This window comes from Furipterus horrens, unplaced genomic scaffold (assembly GCF_987537825.1).
Source record: "Furipterus horrens unplaced genomic scaffold, mFurHor1.1.pri manual_scaffold_12, whole genome shotgun sequence".
Lineage (NCBI taxonomy): Eukaryota > Metazoa > Chordata > Mammalia > Chiroptera > Furipteridae > Furipterus > Furipterus horrens.
In genome coordinates, this window is record NW_028327182.1 from 87,054,543 (window position 1) to 87,076,233 (window position 21,691).

At 37.9% G+C, this 21,691-nt stretch overlaps 1 protein-coding gene across 3 annotated transcripts in view; it reads left to right on the forward strand.

Annotated features, from left to right (window-relative positions):
- The window catches only part of TUSC3 (tumor suppressor candidate 3), a 119,356-nt gene that overhangs the window by 25,285 nt on the left and 72,380 nt on the right, over positions 1–21,691 (forward strand). For all 3 annotated transcript variants that reach the window (XM_090258967.1, XM_090258968.1, XM_090258969.1), the window contains exon 2: positions 5,047–5,216. In XM_090258967.1, the coding sequence (XP_090115093.1) occupies positions 5,047–5,216 (170 nt within the window). The remainder of the gene's footprint in view (positions 1–5,046; positions 5,217–21,691) is intronic.

Consider the following 21,691-nt stretch of genomic DNA (forward strand, 5'->3'; position numbering starts at 1 on the left):
AGTTTCTGTGAGTCATCAAGAGTACCTTCAACATATACTTCTTATTCTCATTCCAAATCTATATCCTGTGAATGACTGTAAACAAATTATATCATGGGTATTTTGATGATAGCAAGTACCTGAGTAAATACTACGTAGGAGACATGTACATAGGCACATGAATGGCTCTTCCTCTGATACGATGTCTTTCTCTTGTTTTTAAGACACGAGACCACATACTTATCTTTATTTTGGTGCATCTGGTCATCATTAAAATGTACCCAGAGCCCTGGCTAGTATGGGTCAGTAAATTGAGTGCCAGCCCGTGAACCAAAGGGTTGCTGGTTCGATTTCCAGTCAGGGCACATGCCTGATGGCAAGCCAGGTCCCCAGTTGGGGGCGCACGAGAGGCAACCACACATTGATGTTTCTCTCTCTCCCTTCCCTTCTCTCTAAAAATAAATAAAAAATATTTTTTAGAAAAGAGAATCATACCTTAAATATACCTAGGGATAAAATACTGAGAACAAATATATGAGTATGAAAGTATTGGATTAGTGAGATTTTTTTCCCCTGTGTAAGCTTCACTTTGGAATGAACAATTTTATTACATGTTGTTTAGTGAAATGTATCACTTTCATGTTTTTTAATCAATTGGTTTGTTAATAAACAAATTGAGAAAATTCGAATAATAGCATATGTTGAGGACCAGTTTGTTTATTATAGTGAATTGTCTTAAAATTCAGCTTTCATAAAAACATTAAGATAAAAATATAAGACAGACATCTGGGCACTTGTAGTTAATATGACTGAGTGTCTTAACTCCATTAACATGTGGGACCTGCTAGCCCTTGCTTTTTACAATGTAACAGGTAAGGACCGGTCATCTTCTTGAAGATTTAAGTATTAGGTTTCTTTTTCCTTTTCTGTTATGGTAGATTCATGATGCCTGTGTTCCTATCTCCCAGCCTTTTGCCAGTAGCAGGCAAGATCCGACTGCTCACACACTCTGTACGTACTCTGTGCTAACTTTCAATTAGCCATTACCAACCAGTTTGTGTCGGCTGAGATACGATCTTTCATGCCACCTTGTCCTGAGTTGGCACCAAGCCGTCGACTCAACAGCAAAGCCACAACATCACATCAATATCAGTCATGTTTTTACTGCTAGAGCTTCGTTGCCATGAGACCCTGAGAGTGGGCTCTGCTGTGCTCCTTCCTCTCTCATGTTCCATAAATTTAACAGTTCTTGTCATGCAATTAGGAATCAGCAAAGCTTGTTTATAAATTTAGCACAGTGCCTGTCATGTCATAAGTACTGAGAAGAAAACATTTGGTAGCTCTAAGATTTAAGATATTAATGAAGTTAAAAAAAATTCTCACTGTAGATGATCCCTCAGCAGTCTCCTCACTGTTGCTGATAGAAATTGACCTGAGGAGAAGGGAACAGAATTTGAGTGCTGGTCCTTTGCAAGGACGATGTGCTTCGAGTTTTCCATGCATTCATTCACTTAATTTTACCAACATCGTTGTTAGGTATTATTTCAAATTTGGAGATGAAGGAACTGAGATTCACAGAAATTATTTGGTTAGGTCATATTGCATGTAAATATAGAATCATCATTTGAACTTCAGCCATCAAATTCTTTTTCCATTTTAAAATAGAAATATGGTGCTTTCTTGGTTTTTAAAGGCTACATTATAGTCCATCTTATGAATGGTTCTGTGTTCCCTGAAATACACAAAATTCCCTTGGGAACGATTTTTTTAAACTGATTTATTTTCCCAGTGGGAACAGGGAATTAAGATTCATGACTCTGACTCTCTGTGAGAGACCAGAAGGGACAATGGAACAGAGAAGATGGTGATGACGTGAAAGCAGTTCTGAAGAAGTGAAATGGCAGCAGGAAGGAAAACAGCCCCACGGAGAGGGGTACAAACGACCCCCAAAACGGAAATGTTCTGAAGGGGCAGGTGCACCCGACCTTGTCCTTGAACAAGGCAATAGTACTGTCACAGAGAAGTGAGGCAGTCACAGTGGAATAAACCCTGCTGGGGGGCTGTGGCTCTCCTGTGATGCTTTCTTAGATCATTGAATTCACACTAACAACATTTTTATCCTTACTGAATACGTATTTCTGCTCTATCACTTGTAACATTTTCCTTGGAGAATTAGCTCAACCTTCTTTATAACAGATGCTCCTGAAAGTGTGAGTCAGCCCCGATGTCCTGAAAACCTCCCTTCCTAGAGCAGTTTTCTTGTCCTGTTCAAAGGGGACAGCCAATCAGATGGGTTACTTCTGCACCGCCTCCTAAATAGAGGATCTGGCACTTGACTCTCTTCAATTATGTGTTCTAAATTCATTTTTAATACTCAGAATTTTTCTTCTATGTTCTTCAAGTGTATCTGGCCTAGCTTTTACCATAAATGATGCATGCTTACAAAGAATTACTTTCTAGGCCTAGCCAGGCAATTAAATTCGAGGAACTTTTTATAATAAACTGTTTCACTGTGTAGAAGAGTCTACTTTTGTTTAAATGGTTCACCAGGTTTTTTTTTTTTTTTTTAAGGACTCTGTGTATATGGAGAGCAATATCAAACACAAACATATGTAACATACACATCTACACACCATTACATGAAGGAAACAGCATAAGAATTAACAATAGAAAAATCACGTTTGAATCCCTACTTAACCAGTTATTAATTTGATCTTAAGTAAGTAATTTAGGTTCTCTGAACCTGAGTTTTTCTTTCTCTGTGTCATAGGGGTATTGGTTGGCACCTGACATGTTGCATACCCAGTATAGTACCTGACGTATTGGAAGTCCTCATTAAATAATTCATGTTGATTAGGAGCCTCATATTAAGGCATGGATGATAACGCTACATTTAAAAAATAAATTTAATTTTTATGATTTCTGTAACGACTGGCTAATTGTCATTGGCTCTTTTATCAGTGACGCTATGTTGATATTAGCGAGGTGAGAAGGCACAAGTTTTAATTTGACTTCAGTAGGTTTAATGTTTTCTTATGAAGATCATTAATGTAGTTAGCATAGTTTATTGTATACTTTCTAATGTTTGGTTTGCAAATATGAGAAAATTCAGAAATGATGCAGCTAACAGTGACTTGTTAATGTTTTTTTTAGTGTGCACAGATGAGAGAGTTCTAAAATAATGAGTCAAAGCCATCTATCTTACAGCAGTTTCAGGTACCTCTGACTCTTGGGTTGTTGACTCTGAAACAGGGGAAATTTGCTTGAGGCAAGAGATATAAATACTGATCAGTCTGCTCCTTAAGGGTGGAAAGTGGAATGACAGTAAATAACCTAGTATAGTATAAGAATAGGTTCAGAAATGAATAAGCCAAAAACAAAAACAGAAAACAAAACATAGAGGTATTTTCTTTCTTGGTTAATTTCTATTTTAGAAGTTTATAAATTTGTATATAAAATTAAACTTATAGAAATTTTCCTCTGACATGTGTTTATAGAATACCAATCTGTTTTAGTGATTTTAAAGTAAATTTAAATATGTTAAAACTGCTAGAGCTCTATTAGAAATAGTTTGGGTTCTCTCCTCTTTATATTGCTCTTGTAGGGAGAATTTAGAAATGTCCTCTACATTTTTAGTTAAAAATTTCTAACTTAAGGGTAGCAGAATTCCTACTTCAGTTGCATAGAGCTTCAGTATCTATTATGGCCTTTGGACTTTCCAAGAATCTGGGGCTGCCAAAGATCACAAGACATGATTTTTGTCCTTAAGGAACTGAGAATGTATTAGGAGAGGCAGCCCTATAATCTGGTAAGTGTGGAGTTGCTCCAAAGGAGGGACTGTTAGTGCCTAGGTGGCTTCATGAAAGAATCCTTGCATGAGTTGGCTTCATTGGGACAAGATAAATTCAGTGAGGAGCGACAGTGGAAGAGGAGTGAGATAGTTGTTTCTTCTGTGCTAGGCCTGGTGATAGAAAAAAGTGCCATTTTTCTGAGATTGCGTAAGCAGCGGCTTCTCACATTAGTCTTCCTGTTAAAACTATGCAAGAAATACATTAAGAAAAATACTGATTCTTAGTGGTGTATAAAAATTCAACTGATTTTTGAATATTAGTTTTGTATCCTGTTACTTTACTGAATTAATTTATTAGCTCTAGTAGTTATTTTTGTGGACTCTTTAAGGCTCTCTATGTGCAGTATCATGTCATCCACAAATAATGACAGTTTTATTTATTCCTTTCTAGTTTGGGTCCCTTATATTTCTTCTTGTCTGAATTCTGTGTCCGCTGTGCACAAGTTTCTTTCCCTCACTGTGTATTTATGAGATTCCTCTCTGTTGTCACATGTTAAAACTCAGAGGACAGTTTAAGGTCAAGTTCAGCGTTTGCTAGGGAGAGTGGCGGTGGGACTGTGTATTTTTCCTGTGTTGTCTGGCTAGAGAAGAGCAGTTATTTTTTTATTTTACTAGGTTATCCTTTTTTTTTTTTTTTTTTTTTTTTTTTTTGCTGTCCTTTTGTAACAAGAAACCAGGCTTTTCTTGGTAGTTTTTTTTTTTTTTTTTTTTTTTTTGTGTGTGTGTGGTGTTTTGGTCTGTATCCATTGGCATTCTTTGATGACCAACTACCCCAGCAACCAGTCTAGGACAGACGAGGCCAGAAGAAAGCCCAGCGAACTCACTGCCATGGTATTCTTCAGGTTCCGGGGGCCATAGCCAGTCCTTGTTTCTCCTATTCCAAGCCGCCTTATGCTTGTTTTTTATAAAATGACCTAAGTTTTCAGCTATATTTAGTGGGAGAATTAGGGAAGAATAAGTCTATTCCATCTTTCTGGAGGTGGATCTGTTTTACCTTTGATATCTGTTTTATAAACCTTTGAGATCATTAAGAAAAGTAAAATGAAATATTTTACGCATATAAGGTCAATTAACAATGAACATACTCACCAAAACAAGAACTTTTAACTGAAGTTAATGTTGGCTAAAGTATAATCTCACGTAATTCTGTTTATATGAAATAACAAACTGAAGGACATGAACCCTTTGTAAATTTAAATTCCTGTGTTTAATTGCAGAATCTTTTAGCTGAAAAAGTAGAACAACTGATGGAATGGAGTTCCAGACGCTCAATCTTCCGAATGAATGGCGATAAATTCCGAAAATTTATCAAGGCCCCACCTCGAAACTATTCTATGATTGTTATGTTCACAGCTCTTCAGCCTCAGCGGCAGTGTTCTGTGTGCAGGTAAATTAATGCATCTAAACATTTTTTAAAAGCTATTGTCCCATGCTTACATACTTGTTTTCTAATATTTAATATGAATATATATAATAGAATTAAACAGTTGTTCAATGTTGTAGTCATGTATAACTATGAGCATTTAAATGTGAGCTAAAAATCATTGTATTCTAGAAAGAGACATTGATAGGCCAGTATTCTTTTATTGTGTAAAATATTTATTGACCAATTCTGTATACAGTCATAAAAATATTTGTTATCTTTATGTCCTATACAAATGTAGGAATGTGAAAGAATGTGATTTGAATGTCGCCTTATAGCTCATCAGTTATATCTTACAGACAGTGAAGTAGCCCCTTAGACATAATCTGTTTTAACAGTTTAATAGAGAGAATATGCTTACTAGGGAAGGCCATTTAGTTTTCAGGCCCTCCAATGATTAGAACTTACTTCCTGTGAAATAGAAGTAAACACTTTCGAATGCATGAAATATTTTTTAGTAGGAACATGCTAAAGAAAATTCTGGACAAGTAAAAGTATACTACATTTATAACATATGCTGCTTTTTATTTAAACTTTTTTTGAGGTAATTGTAGGTTCATTCATATGCAGAGGTCTGACATAATACAGACAAACCACATGCTTTTTGCCTGTTGTCCTATGGCGGTAACATCTGGCACAGCTGCAGTATAGTATCCAAGCAGGGTGTTGGTATGGATACGGTCAAAATATAGAGCAGTTCCATCCCTGTAAGAACCTTTCCTGTTGCCTTTATCGCCACCTCCCACGTCCATTCTGCTTCCCACCTGCAGAATTATTTCTCCATCTCTGTATCTGTCAAAATTGTTAGGTGAATGGAATCTTACAGTGTAGGACCTTTGTGGTGTGGCTTTGATTTACTGCTTATAATGTCCTCAAAATCCATCTAAGTAGCTGCATTTATCAATAGTTTATTCTTTTTTATTACTGAGTAATATTCCATAGTATGGATGTAGCAGTTTATTTAACCATCCACCTGTTAAAGGGCACCAATGTTGTTTCTAGTTTTTGGCTGTTATAAACACAACTGCTATGACATTTTGTGTACAGGTTTTTGTGTGAACTTAAGGTCTTGTTTCTCTGGGATAAACATCAGGGAGTGTCATGCTAGGGCTGTATGGTGGTTGCATGTTCAGCTTTATAAGAAACTGTCTCACTGTTTTCCACAGTGACTGTGTCATTCTGCATTTCCACCAGCAGTGTGTAAGTGAGGTCGTTTTTCCATACCCTTACCAGCATTTGGTGGTGTGACTATTTTATTGTAGCCATTTTGATAGCGATGGAGTGCTATCTCATTGTGTGTGAGTGTGGTTTTTAAAAAGATTTTTTAAATTCATCACTGTGTGGTTGCCTCTCTGGCGCCCGCAACTGGGGACCTGGCCCACAACCCAGACATGGGCCCTGACTGGGAATTAAACCAGTGACCCTTTGGTTCTCAGGCCTGCGCTCAATCCACTGAGCCACACCAGCCAGGACCTATTGTCGTTTTATTTTGCATTTCTCTGATGACTAATGGTATTGAACATCATTTTATGTGCTTATTTCTCTTGTTAAACATTCTTTCACATGCTTCTTTGTCATTATATATCCTCTTCAGTAAAATATCTGTTCATGTCTTTTGTCAATTTCTAATTGGATGTTTTTTTACTGAATTTGAGAGATTTTTATATATTGTAGATGTTAGTTCTTTATCGATTATGTGGTTTTCAAATATTTTCTTCTAATCCATGGCTTTGTTTTCATGCTCATGATGGGATCCTTCGCTGATTTTAACTTTGATGAGGTCCAGTTGATCACTTTCTCCTTTTAAAGTTCTCAGTTTTCTTGTCAAATTGAAGAACTCTTTGCTTTGTCCTAGATCTTCAATTGTTTTTCCTATTCCTAAAAGTATTATGTTTTATATTTTTATCTGATCTTTGGGAGAAAGCATTCAGTCTTTCATCATCAAGTATAATATAGCAGTAGGACTTTTATAGATGTCTTTTATTAAGCTGAGGAAGTTCTTTATTCATAGTTTTCTGAGAGTTTTTATCCTGAATGGGTGTTGGATTTTGTCTTTTTTTTTTTTTTTTTTTTTTTGGTGTGAAATAGATAAGATTTTGCTGCTTTATTGACATGGTGGATTACATTGAGTGATTTTCAGTTGTATACTTTGGAATAAATTCCACTTAATTGTGGTATACTATTCTTTTTATGCATTGCTGTCTTCTTTTTGCTAATGTTTTATTGAAAAATTTTACATCTAAGTTTATGATATTGATTGGTATCTTTTTTATATCATTTTATGTGGTTTTGTCTAGTTTTGGTACCTGAGTGATATTGGCCTCATAAAGTGAGTTTGGAATTGTTCCCTCCTCATTTATTTTTCTGGAAGAGATTTTGAAAAATTACACAATTTTAGAGGATTGTGTTGCTACTTCTTTAAATGTTTGATAGAGTTTTCCATTAAAACCATTTGGGCTTGGAGATGTTTTTTCAGGAGATTTTAAATTACATGTCCCCATTCTTCAATGGTTAAGGACAACTCAAGTTGTCTCTTTCTTCTTGGCTGACCACTTGACCGCTATTTCCTTTTTAAGAACAATTCCCCTTTTTGTGTGATGGCTCCACAGCCAAACTGTGCACACTGTATATTCATATGTAGACTTTATTTAGATCTCTAAGTCATCTTGAACTCCAGGGGTAACTGAAGTTATTAGTAATGTGGGTCAATGAGAAAAAGGAAAAAAAAGATCTGTTTGTATAAGCTTGCAGAAAGGGAATTTCAGTGTTCTGAAATTTTCAAGAAGGACCTTATCGCAACCGAATAAAGAGTGTATATTGGGGCACGGCTAGAAGTGGGTAGAGAAGATGGTGAACTAAAGTATTTTGGAAAACAGCACTTAAGATGATTCTGAATTCTCCTCTCATGGAATTTGAGGACCAGTACTCAAGTGGGCACGAAGTCCGTTGCCAGAATTGGGCTACTGCATATGGATAGGGAGGGTATATATAGCTTAAGGGATGCTGTGAAGCCCTACGCAGGCAAAAATGCCACCTTCATTGACATCTTGGTCTAAGTGTTCAGTTTCCCCTAAAAATACAAAATGTTTTTTGGCATGCTATACTACCGTATATATTTTAAGAAAATCATTAGCTTGCTCCAGAAAATTGAATGCATTGATTTCCTATATTCACCACTATATAAAGAAATATATTTATTTGATCATTGTATTTCTGGCAGGTAAAGTCTAGAGAGACTTCATTATCGAAGAGTTGATTTCACAGTTACATATAATAATATGTATTCTGATAACATTAACCATAACATACTATTAAATAATTCATCCTTTAGGTAATATTTTACTTAAAGCATTCTGTTGTTAAAAGAGTTGTTAAATGTGGATGCTTTACATTTTAACAACACTTAGCTCAAAATAACCTTTATTTGTTTGTTTGCATATTATAGCCTGTTTTGTAATAACCATTTACATTTTAGAATAGTTTTAGATTTATGAGAGAAAGTGATTCAGGTTATTAGAAAAAGTTAACAGAATTGATGAATCAAGGTGGTGGGGGGTTGTTAGAGAAAAGGGAAGCAATTAAAAAATGTAGAGTAGATACATGGTTCCCATGCCGAGACATTCTGATTTTCTTGGTTTGGGATGGGCCCAAGGCAGTGACATTTACAAAACTAACTCCAGTGTGTGGGCGGTATCGAGAAAGGGAAGGGAAGAAGCAGGTTCAAGATTCATAGTTTTATTTGTTTTCCTTGAGGGGCAGTGGGAATGGGAAGTTTAGCTAGACGCTCATATAGCATTGATGATCCCTTTTGAAACTAGAATACCCAGCTTCTTAGTGAGGAATCTAGAATGAAATCATTTTCTGCTGCAATACTAAACAGCTTAGGAGCAAGAACACTTTCTTTAGGGGCTAACATGTTTGGTTTATGGATTAGGCAAATGCCTCAAGAGTGCTAGTGAGACAGGACATTTGAAACATGTCCCTAATGGCTCAGGACTGGATGGGGGTGGGGGGTGAAAGGAAGCCAGGGAATAGCCGATGAACTAGATGTGATCTAATTCAGTTATATTTCACAGGGGTGAAGAACAGATTTTGTGCAAAAACAGGATGGGGTTGAAAATTTGAAAGTTGCCATAAAGGGTTTACTTGATAAATGATTTACTGAAGTATAATCTACGTGATTATCAATGTCATGGAGAAGCTTGAGGAACCATGAGGCTGTGGTAGTGGCTAGGTTAAACCGTGTGTGTGTGTGTGTGTGTGTGTGTCCACGCGCGTGTGCATGTGTGTGTATGTGCTGAATTCCTCAGGGTGGTAAGGGAGTTGGGGAGGAAGAAAATTAAGTGAGCCAATAGAGGGATGCCTTGGAGTTTGTTAGATGCGGATGATAAATTTATGTTACAGACTAATTAATTTCAAAGGAGGATTTGTTCAATAATTGTGGTTGAGCAGTATTCTGAGGTCTGCTGTTAGGGAGCCAAGAGAATACTGTGATCTACAGGAGAGTGGGTGGAGTAGATCAGAAAGATTTCAACTAAGAAGAGGTAAAAACTTTTAGGAAAGAAATTATTCAAATTATATTATTGTATTCTAAATTAAGCCTCAAAGGGAGTTATAGATTCATTGAGAAAGATACCCTATCATAAGCAGCCATCCCTCCCTCCCTCCCTCCCTCCCTCCCTTCCTCCCTTCCTTCCTTTCTAACATGAATTAAATTCTAGGTCCTTCTGGGTCAATGGAATTTTGGGCCATTTTTTAAGAAAACTGCTATAATTTTTATAATTCTGTAGAATCATTGTAAAGTTCATAGCTCTAATTTTAAAATCATAGTGCTTTTGTTTGTGAGACTTTCTCCTTTTTCCTTTCAGACATTTTCTTCCAGAGTTAGCTCACACTTCAGTTCTTCAGTTGCTTTTAGGTTGGTGAATGGGTGATTGGCTTCCTTGTAGGCCCTCTGAGCACATCATTCTGCTCTTCCTTCACACAGTCAGTTTATTCACAAATTTTAGAATTTAATTCTCACCTTCGTTAGTGCTAACATCAAGCTCCTGGGCCCAAATAAAGTTGTGAATTAAGACTACTCAGTACAATTCTCACCTCCCATATGTGTTAACTCCAACTTCCTTTATCAGATTGTACTAAAGGGAATATTACCCATAATTGCTAAATCTTTTAGATGTGTTCTACCACAAAGTTACTCATCTTTTCCAAAAGTCACAAAAAAATTCTAAGAACAAAATATCCTCTTCTAAGATTATTACTCTGGATCAATAATTATAAGAAAAAAAAGTCCAGGTGAAGGAAATTTAAAAAATACATGTAGAATCAAGCAAGATGCATGTATAACAAGTTTGGATGAGGTCTTGGATATTAATATATTATTAGACTTAAAATAAATGAAAAAATTAGTAATTATATGCATAAAGGTATTTTAAAAGGGAGGGTGAATAAGTCACATTGACATTAGATGTTACCTGGCTAACATCCTTCTCTAAGTAAAATTGTTTGTGTAACTATGGGAGTTCTATGTTGTCATACATATATTAATATATATGACACATATGACATATATCAGCTCATGTCATTTTCACTATTATAAAGGTTGACTCTGAAAAAACATCCATTTTATAGATGAGAACATCAAAACTGAGAGATGATATGATTTATCCAAAGTCACACAGCCGATACCCGTCAGGGATGGGATTTGTAACTCCAGAGCTAATAGAGTTTAATGCTTTTATTAAGTGTACACATTCATCATTGCCTTTACCCTGTGAACTGCAATTTGCATTTTGCTTTTGTGTTTCTAATGAAGATTATTAATCTTTTAGGGCAGGAATCCATCAGCCAGCCTTTATTAAACTCATTAGATCACAAAAAGCGTTTGTTCAGAGTAGCATCTCATAACAGGGACTGGCGAGTTGGAGAGAGCTGGCCAGAAAAGCCACGTGGGAAAGAGCTCATCAGCCTTTGGTTTCATTAAGTGAGGCCACATCTTGTAGGAGCTTAGATTTTAAAGTGAGCACACAAGGTGAAAATCACGTATAGAGAAAATTACCCTGGTGCATCCCTTAATGTTCTTCTAAGTGCTTGGTACATGGTTTTGGGACCACAGCCCTTAGCATTTCCCCTATTCCTTAGATAATATTTCTCTGTGGTCTTAATTATTGTCACCCAAATATGCCTGGCTATATGAACAAAAGATTTCCCTTCTTTGTCAAGGACTGGCAGACTCTCATGGCATTCACATACTCTTTGCCTGGTTTGTCTCACACATGAGGACTGTTTATGGCTTGATTGGAATCCATGACCAGTTTAATATAAAGGATGTTCCAGAGTTATTGCTGAGCTCAATCATGTTTATTATTATTTAAGTTGAAGGCATATGATGTAACTTCAGTGTATTAAATTTCTTCCTAGGTGTCTCTTGCTGGGATTGAATAATCATAACTCTTTTACTGTTTTCAGTGACCGTTCCTTGTCTTTGTTACATTGTAGCGGCCTCTGAGCTCTTTCTGTTTTCTATATTATTTGTATATAAAGTCCAGCTTGAGTCTGCCATCTTTTTAATTTCAAACTGTAGAAAATTGAAACAGTAGTACAAGGACACTTTACCAAGATTCACTAATTATTAACATTTTGCCACATTTGATTTTTCTCTTCTAAGTATATATCAGAAACGAGTCACATATCCGCAAATGTACACATAACTTGTGGACATCACGAGTATCATTTAAGAAAAGCCTTACATAGTCAGAATATCATTCTCACTTTTAAGTGAATCAACATTAATCCAATAAAGTCTTTTATCATGCTGTCCGTACTCGACTTTTACATTTGTTTCTAAAATGTCTTTTATGGCCTCTTCCCCCTACGTGGGATCTTGTCAAAGCTCATCAATTGCATGTGGTTGTTATGCTTCTTTAGGTTCTTTCAATCTGTAAAACTTCCACACTTTTAACATTGGCTGCCTTTTTAAAAAAAGAATCCAGGTTAGTGCCTTGTTTAGTGACCCATGCCCTGGACTTGTCTATTGTTTGTTTCCTCATGATTACATTCAGTTATTACTTTTTGCAGGAGCATTATTGCAATTATTTGTGTACTTCTAAATGCATTATATCAAGAGGCACATAGTATGAGGTTCTTTGATACCAGTGATGAAATCGATCACCTCATTAGGGTGATGATCGCATCTCTGTATTGTTTAAACATGTTTTTTTTTTCCCTTATAGTAAGTAATTGGGGCAGGTGACTGGATGGGGTTGGGGGCGTGCTTAGATCATGTGACTGCCCTCTTTCTCATTACTCTGTTAGCCAGTGATTGTAGCATGCATTGGTAATCTTGGCCTGAACTTGATATTGGTGATTGTGAAGTGATTATTTTTTAAAAATTCTGTCATTCCTTCTACATTAATTTTTTGAGATACTCAAAAGGAAAAAGTAAGGTAGGAAGAGCTATCCATTATAGGTATATTGTTGCAATTCAAAGATTCTTATTTTATTTACTAATCTATTATTGTGATTATTCTTCATTGTTCAGGGTGCCCTCAGTTTGACCTATTAGGACATGCCTCCATTAGTTGTTACTTTCTGGCTTCACCAGATAGTCTAAGCCTACTTTGTAGTTTAGCTGCAACAGTGACATCATAGTCGGAAAAGGTGTTGACAGTGGTAGGTGACAATAGTAGCCCTGAGTGGAGGTCATAGGCTAATATAGCCAGTCTGCTAAACATAGATGGGGACAATCCTCTGAGTAATGTGGCCTCCTGCACAAAATTAGCAGGCCAAGCTTTGGTAAGAGTCCCAGGTCCAGTCTGCATTGTAGCTGCTGCTTGAAATTGTACTCAGTTCATGATGGTGGATGCTCACAATGTCTGTTACAGTAGCACAGTAGGGGCGGTGGTGGCGATCCAGGCAGTGCTGGCTCCGTCAGCAGCTGGGTTCCAGGTGATTTGATCAGATGCTGGGTCTTTACTGTTGGCATCTACATTAGTGACCCATTAATGACCACTTGGCAGCCATGATTTATTTCATAAAAGAGCGATGTCCTCAAAGAGGGGTATGTCTAACCTGCTAGGCTATATATATATTCTTACAACTTGCAGACCATACGAGGGCAGACCCCCCAAAACGACCAGAATTATATTATGGATGGTGGGCCCTTCATAGTATAGACTTCCCCCACTAGGTGAGTGTTTTAGGAACCCATCTATATCTGTGTACCAGCTGGCATTGATATGAGAGGCTGTGTTTGGCTTCAGTGAAATTTTCTTGAAGACTCTTTCAAAGCATCTGTCCATTTTATGATGGGTGATTTACAAGTGCACCTGCCCATCCCTTTGCTGAGTGTTCAGCAGTTTTCGACCAAAAATGGCATGACTCCCATGCCCCACCCACCCTGTTCACTCGATATCACACAAAGTGACTTTATTTTGTTTCCCTGGATGAGAAGAATCCTCAAAGGGAAACATTTTGCCAGTGTGGAAGAGGTGAAACAAAAAAATGGCAGAAGCACTAAAAGACATCAAAATTGATTAGTTCAAAAACCGTTTTGGACAGTGGAAAAAACGTCTCGTTAGGTGTATCAAATCAAATGGAGAGTACTTTGAAGGTGACTGAAGTGTAAACATGTAAGAACAAATGCACAATGTTTTATAAATAAATTCCGTTTGGGGGGTCTCCCCTTCTCTGGTTAGGCCATTGGCAAAAGTTAGGAAAACTGTAGTAAAATGTTTGTTGGAGGAAATCTCGGTCAGAAATGCGAGGACTGCCTTGGGCCCCGCCCACCGCGGAGAGCGTTGCATCTGCTTTCATATCACGTGGCTGTTTCTGAGGCTGAACAGCCGCAGCAGCCCACCGGACGCCATCAGAGTCCCACCTAGTGGAATCGGCAGTGACATTTAGGACAGCCTCTGTGAACTGAGGGCCACATTGAGGCACTGGCTTTGTTTGAGTTACTGATGTGGCATAAGGTCTCCCCCAAAAGGGTACTTACTGTGTCTTTTTTATGTAAAAGTGACAGGCTGCCATGGGTAAGTCAGCGAGACCCCTGAACATCTCAGTTCCGTTTAACAAGCGAGGCCTGTTAGACCCTTCTCCCTGTGGTAGCTGTTGGGTGCAAGCTGACCAACCCCAAAATAGGCATATCAGGCGTTTACTTGTACTTGGTAGCCATGGTAAGTGGAGGACAACTCATGTCCCCCTCCTGTAGTTTCCAGTTAGCATCGTTATCAGTCAGAAGACTTGGAGATTGAATGGGCCATGAGGTTTTTATGGCCCCAGAAGAAGGTAGTAAGCCACGGCTTGCTCAACATACCGATGCAACCTGTCGTATGGATCCCCACTCGGTGGACTCAGATTGTGAGTTATTCTACATAAATATCTAAGAAGAATGCTCAAACTAGAGGACACACTTACTTCAGTGTATTCGTGTTTAAGGAGCCCAATAAGGTAGTGGAACTTCATTTTGGAGACAGAGACAGAAGAGATAGCAGTTTTTCTTTGACTGCTGGAGACACTGAGCATCCCGAGTGTGCTTGCCTAGCCTCAACACGTTTTATTTGGTGCTCTCGAGAAACTCATGCCAGCTTTATTTTCTTACTTTGCATGTGATCTGTCTTTTTGTCTAGAGGCCAAATATTTTCCTTAAAGTCTAATAATTTTACTACACTGTCTCAGAGCTGACTATTTTGAATCCTCTTCTCCAGGTACACAGTGGGCCCTTTTGATATGTAGACATAGGTCTTGTTTTATTTCCAGAAAGGCTTATTGGTGTATAGTTTAGAATACCAGCTGTTTCATGTTTTTTGTTTTTCTATTATGGGGCTTCAGTTCTCCATGTGTTCGAACTTTCTTGCCTGTCCTTTATATCCATCACCCCTTTATCCTTCATTTAACTTTGACTTTCTTACCCATTTTTAATTCCCTTTTCTAGTGGGCTTTATTACATTTTTCAGTCCTCTGTATTCTCTGAGCACCTGTAATGCAGCATCTGTTTCTGCAGGAATTTGGTGTTTTGCTTTGTTTGGTTTTTCCCTTCTCTTGGTTTCCTGAGTCTTTGTCAGCTTTCACATAACGTATTTCTGTATATTACTCACTTCTATTTTGAAAATTTTAATTTCTTGAGCTTTCTTAATGTCTTCAAATGCTTGTTCAATTATACTTCATTCAAGTTGGAATATTGTGTTTTATTTTTCTCTTTTTTTTTATAGTCTTAATTTAGGGAAATTTTTCATCAGTTGAAGAGTTTTGATTCTGTTGTTTTCTTCTTATAGCTTTTTATGAATACTTTTGGTTATTTGCTGCTCTTAATTTTTTTTTTCCTTTCCTAGACCAGAAATTGTAGTTTATATGTAGAGATGATGGTTTGACTTTTAAGTAGCCTAGTAGTTTTTAAATTCAAGTATGCTTTTCTGTTTATAAAGCGGAATGGTTTCAACGCAGCAGGCCCCTCCCTCCCTCCCTCCCTCCCTCCCTCCCTCCTTCCCTTCCTTCCTTCCAGTAGTGTCTTTTGATTCTGAGAGGATTTGATGCTTCCATAGATCCTGTACTTCCCATGACTTGCTTCTCCCCTTTCACTGGACCACCAGGCCTCCAAGGCCTGCATTTCTGCCTCTTCTAAGTTCTCTCCCCCTCTCCCCACGAGGGCTGCTCTGCTTGTTCTGCGTACTTCAAAGCCCCTTCATTTGTGCTGGCCAGTAGCCACTGTTCTTATTCACCAAGTCTCAGTCCCGCCCTCCATGTTTCCCGTGTCAGGTGAGAGCTTGTCTTTCTGGGGTGATTTTATTCCCTCCTGCATTCCACCTCTGCTATTCTCTTCTCTTTTTCTTTTACACAGTTTCCACCTTACTTCCTATTCTCGCACGAGTTTCTGGGGTTACAGATGACAATTTTTCTACTTTTATATACTTTTACCTTCTGTATTGCTGTTTTTATCCTGGTTATCTTATAGGCATGAATAGTTTTGTTTGTTCTTCTTGTAGACCTACACAGTTTTAAGAAACTATCAGTTGGTTGTCATTATCCTACAGAAACCCAGTAATTTTTCTGGTAGAATTTTAATCTTAGTAGGGAAATTTGGGATCTGACCATAAATTTGGAAGTTCTGTGAAGGGAAAACTGTTATACTAATGAGAGGATAATGATGATGTGTCAGTGCTCGAACACATGCAGCTCAGGGCTTTGCAATTTCCATGTACTTACTAGGATTTCATTGAATGAAATGAATGCGGATACTACCTATTGGAGAAAACTGCATTGAAAGGTTGCTTATTACAATTACAGAAGTAAATGGGCTCTAACACGACATTTTACTTCTCTAAACTTGCGTTATTTATAAAGATTACAACTGAAACAATATAATTATTTTTGAATGTAGAGTCTTGATAGCTATTCTCAAGCATTCAAACTGAAGATGAAAGTTTCTCCATTTTACCTCAAAGCTAGGAATATTACTCATACAGATGGTATGTTCACAAGTTCTAATAGCATTCATGGTATCTTTAAGCATTTGTTCCTGATGGCCCTGATTTTACAGTTCAAGGTGGGGCAAAAGTAGGTTTACAGTTGTTCATATGGAAAATAATACAGTAATTTATAAATAATCATGCAAGAATAAACTCTGTGTTTTGCGTACGCACAGCCGTAAGCCTCGTGTCATTTAACATAGTAAGTTTTAGTGGGTATCACAGCACCAGATTTTTGTCCCTAAATAACTTCTCTCAGATGCACAGGAGACTTGGTCTCATAGGGATAAATTCATATAAGCCAATATTCTGTCAGAAAAAAACAGCTTCAGGCTGATTCCTTCTGCCTTTGAGGACAATACGGTCCAGTGAGAACACGACTTCCTTCCTTTACTTATCAGATGATAAGGACTGTAATGAAATGGTGAAGGAAGGAGTCAGCAGGGCAGACCTGAGACTGCTCCCCTCAGAAAGGCGTATACCTCCTGCTTTTAGCCTCAGCAATCAGTGAGACAGGAATTACTAGTATTATGCCCCAGAGGGAAAACAAACAGGAAGTATATGCGTCTTTTCCAAGTTTATACATTCAGTGCGGCGCCCATACACAGTCCAGATTTCAAATGCTGGGCATATTCTTTCTACTTGGATAAAACTGATAATAAGTGTAGTGTGATATATGGAGGTTATGTTGAGAGAACTATGGTTATTTTTATGTTTTATTTTACACCAAGTTATTATACTTTTGTACTTTTTTTCCTTTCTGAGCATTGAATGATGTGTTTAATTTGGGGGAGGGTACACAACAGAATGAGATGAAATTACTTCATCTAAGAAGCCCCTCCGTTTTTTCCAATATTCATTTATTCCAACTATTTTCTTACCTTGGTGTGCGCAAGATGTACTTGGAAAGCTGCTAAAACATATATTCTCATCATTAGAAGGATCTAATTTAACATATGTGTTCAGGGATTTGTATTTAAAAAAAATAACTCGCTTTCAGTCCAATTTTGCATATACTAAATGAGCTTGTTTAGAAGTTGCCACCCCATCCTAACAACAAGCCAGTGTTGAACAGACTGAAAAATCAGCTCTTTTTGGACCCGTAAGAGTTCCAATTTGGAGAAGACAGTGAATATAGGGAGTCACAATTTACCAGAGCAGAGACTCAGAGGCAGAAACCATTGTGGGAGCCAGTGCTGGGGCGGGAGAACCTGAAAACTTGAACTGGAATTGATAAATTGCTGGAAGCTCTGTGTGGGCAACTCTTAAGAGTCGAAAACTTCAGGGTTGACCCAGTCGTAAGGAGCTGCTATAATATTGTGATATTTACTCCAGGAACTTGACCAGATTCCTGCGGTAAATATCAGAGAAAAATCCTTGAGGGAGAAAGGAATCATTTCGAAATGCAACAGGGCACTGTTCTTAATAAGGCTTGTATTCAGGGCAAGTCGTCACCCAGACCCTAGTATGTTGGCATATTAATCAGAGACCAGCCCACTGGGGAAGGAAAATACCCAACTCCACCCAGCTCAGCGCTCCGTGTATGGGAAAGGAAGTACCCACTCCAGCCTGCTCCAGCCCTCTCCAGGCGGACGGATAAAATCGAGAAACTATTGTGAAGTTCCCGTCCAGAGGCACAGGCTCACCGGAAGACTGAGACCTAATCCTAGAACTGCAGAATGCTGCCCCTTGCCCCACGTCTCGCCACTCGGCACTAATGGCCGATATATAGCGGTCTCTTTTCCCTTGATATATCATGTCTGGCAAGAAAACAATACTGTCTGAAGAGACAGAGCAGGCATTAGAACCGGATATGGCAGGGATGTTGGAATTATCAGAACAGGAATTTAAAATAACTATGATTAATATACTGAGGGCTATAAGGGAGAAACAGCGTTCAAAGACAGATGGGCAACGTAAGCAGAGATAGAAGTCCTAAGAAAGAACCAAAAAGAAATGCTGAAGATAAAAAACTATAAGAGAAAAGAATGCCTTTGAGGAACTTATTAATAGATGAACATGGCTGAGGGAAAAATCTCTGAGCTAGGGGATATATCACTAGAATCCTTGAAAACTGAAAAGCCAAGAGAACAAAGACTGGAAAAAAGGAACAGAATACCCAAGGACTGTAGGACATTTACAGAAGTTTTAACACATTGGTAATGGTAATACCAGAAGGAGAAGAAAGGAACAGAATAAATATTTGAATCAATAACGACTGAGATTTTTCCAAGTTAATGTCAGACACCAAATCACAGGTTGAGAACACTCAGAGAGCACCACACAGGATAAATGCCAAGCAAACAAACGTAAAAACACCAAAATACAATAAAATAATAAGATGAAGTTAATAACACAATACCATATACATCAGAACCTCCAACAATGAAATATTAAAGTATAACTAACAAAATATGTAAAAGATTCATATTAGGACAAAATTACAAAACTGGTGAATGAAATCAAGGAACTAAGTACATGGAGAGTTACTACACATTCAATATTGCCAAGCCGTCAGTTCTTCCAGACTTGGTCTATGGATTCAGTGCAGTCCCAGTCAAAATCCCAGCAGGGCATTTTATGGATACAGAAAGACTGCTTCTAGAGTTTATGGAGCGAGGCAAAATACCCAGAATAGCTAACACAATATTGAAAGAGAGGAACAGAGCTGGAGAACTGATGCTACCTGACTTCAGGAATTACTGTGAAGCTGTAATAGTCAAGAATGTGGTATTGTTGCAAGAAGAGAGGAATAGATCAGTAGAACAGAATAGAGAGCCCAGAAATAGACCTGCACACATACAGTCAACTGATCTTCGAAAAAGCAGCAAAGGCGACGCAAAGGAGCAAAGGTAGTCTCTTTAACAAATGGTGCTGAACGACTGGATGTGCCCATGCCAAAAACTGAATCTTACACCCTTCACAAAAATTAAGTCAAAACAGATTATAGACCTAATATAAAATGCAAAACTATAAAATGCCTAGAAGGTAACAAAAGAGGAAACCTAAATGATTTTGGTCATGGTGATGCCTTTTTAGATACAACCACCAACAAAAAAACCCACAGTTCTTGAAAGAACTCATTGATAAGCTGGACTTCATTTAATGAAAAATTTCTGCTCTGCAAAAGGCAGTCTCAAGAATTAGAACAAAAGCCACAGACTGGGAGGAAATATTTGCAAGAGACACATCTCATAAAGGACCATTATTCAAAATATACAAAGAACTCTTAAAACTCAACAGTAAGAACACAAACAACCCAATTAAAAAAATGGGCCAAAGACCTTAACATACACCCCTCCAAAGAAGATACAAAGATGGAAAAGCAGCATATGAAAAGACGTTCCACATGATGTATCATCAGAGAAATACAAATGAAAATGACAGTGAGATATCATTACACACCGATTAGCGTGGCCAAAATCCAAAATGCAGACAACAGCGCCGAATGCTGACAAGGATGTGGAGCAGCAGGAACTCCCATACGTTGCTGGTGGACATGCAGAATGGTACGGCCCCTTTGCAAGACAGTTTCCCACTAAACTAAACGTACTTTTCCATAAGACCCAGCAATCACTTGTCATGTTATTTACCCAAAGAAATTGAAAACTTATGTCCACACAATAGCTACACACAGATTTTTATAGCAGTTTCACTCATAATTGGCAAAAAGTCAGAAGCAACCAAGATATCCTTTAGCAAGAGAAGGGATAAATAAACTAGTGCCTGAAAACAATGGGATATTGTTCAGTGCTTTCACAGTGGCACATCATGAAAGACATGGAATAACCTTAAGTGCTTATTACTAAGTGAAAGTAGCCAATGAAAAGGCTACATATTATAGGGTCCAGCTGTATGACCTTCTGAAAAAAGGTAGAACTGTGGAGACAATAGAGCTCAGTGGTTTTCAGGAGTCAGTGGTGAGAGATCAGGAGTAGAACCCAGAGGATTTTCAGGGCAGTGAAGATACTCCATAGGCCTTGTGATGGTGGTTATATGTTATTATAATCTTGTACAGACACACAGAATCTACGCCAAGAGTGAACTCTGGGTAATCTCTGGGCTTTGGGGGCAATGATGTGTCAATGTAGGTTCATCCTTGGTAAGAATACCTCTCTTCTGGTGAGCAATGTTGGTAAGTGGAGAGGCTGTGCATGGGACGGAGTAGGGGTATCTGGGGTATATCTGTTCCTTCCTCTCGTATTTTGTCATAAACCCCAAACTACTGTAAAAAACTGAAGTCTTAGAAAATACCCCAGATGATTTTTGATTCAGATGATCTTGGGGCAACACTTTGAGAATCGAGTTTGTGTTCATATTTTTATGTATAACCAAAGCTGTAGTTAAAAAGACCTGTCTCTTACTATCTGAGTGTGAATTCTGCTTGCTCCAGTAATTACTGGCCACAGGATAGAGACAGGTTCATTCACTTCTGGGCTCATATGAAAAGGATAGAACTACTTCCTGTTATATACAGCTTTGTGAAGATTAAATGAGGTAAGTGTGTATTAAAGGGTTCTTTGCACACAGTGAATGAACTTCAGTAAATGTTAAGATGATGGTGATGCTTTCGGTTGAGTAGAAAGTAATCTTGCACGACCCATGGGCATGGACTGGGTGGGGTGGGGGGGTGATTGCTGGGGAGGGCGGCTTCGGGGCAGAGGGGGGCAAAGGGGAAAAAAATGGAACTATTGTAACAATATCATCAATAAAATATACTTAAAAAAACAAAACGAAAAGAAAGTACCTAATCTCCATCTCATGGGACATAGTTTCTAAATCTTATGTCTGCCTTCTTGATTCATTACAACAAAATTCTCTAAAGGCTCTTTTTACCCCAGAAGCTAAAGCATAGAATTGTTGGGTAATCCTGCAGGATTTAAGGTATGAGTTAATGCTTTCCTAATTTCAACTTGGCAGATTTTGTGATAAATGCATTAATCTGTTTATTCAACGAATATTTTTGAATGTCGT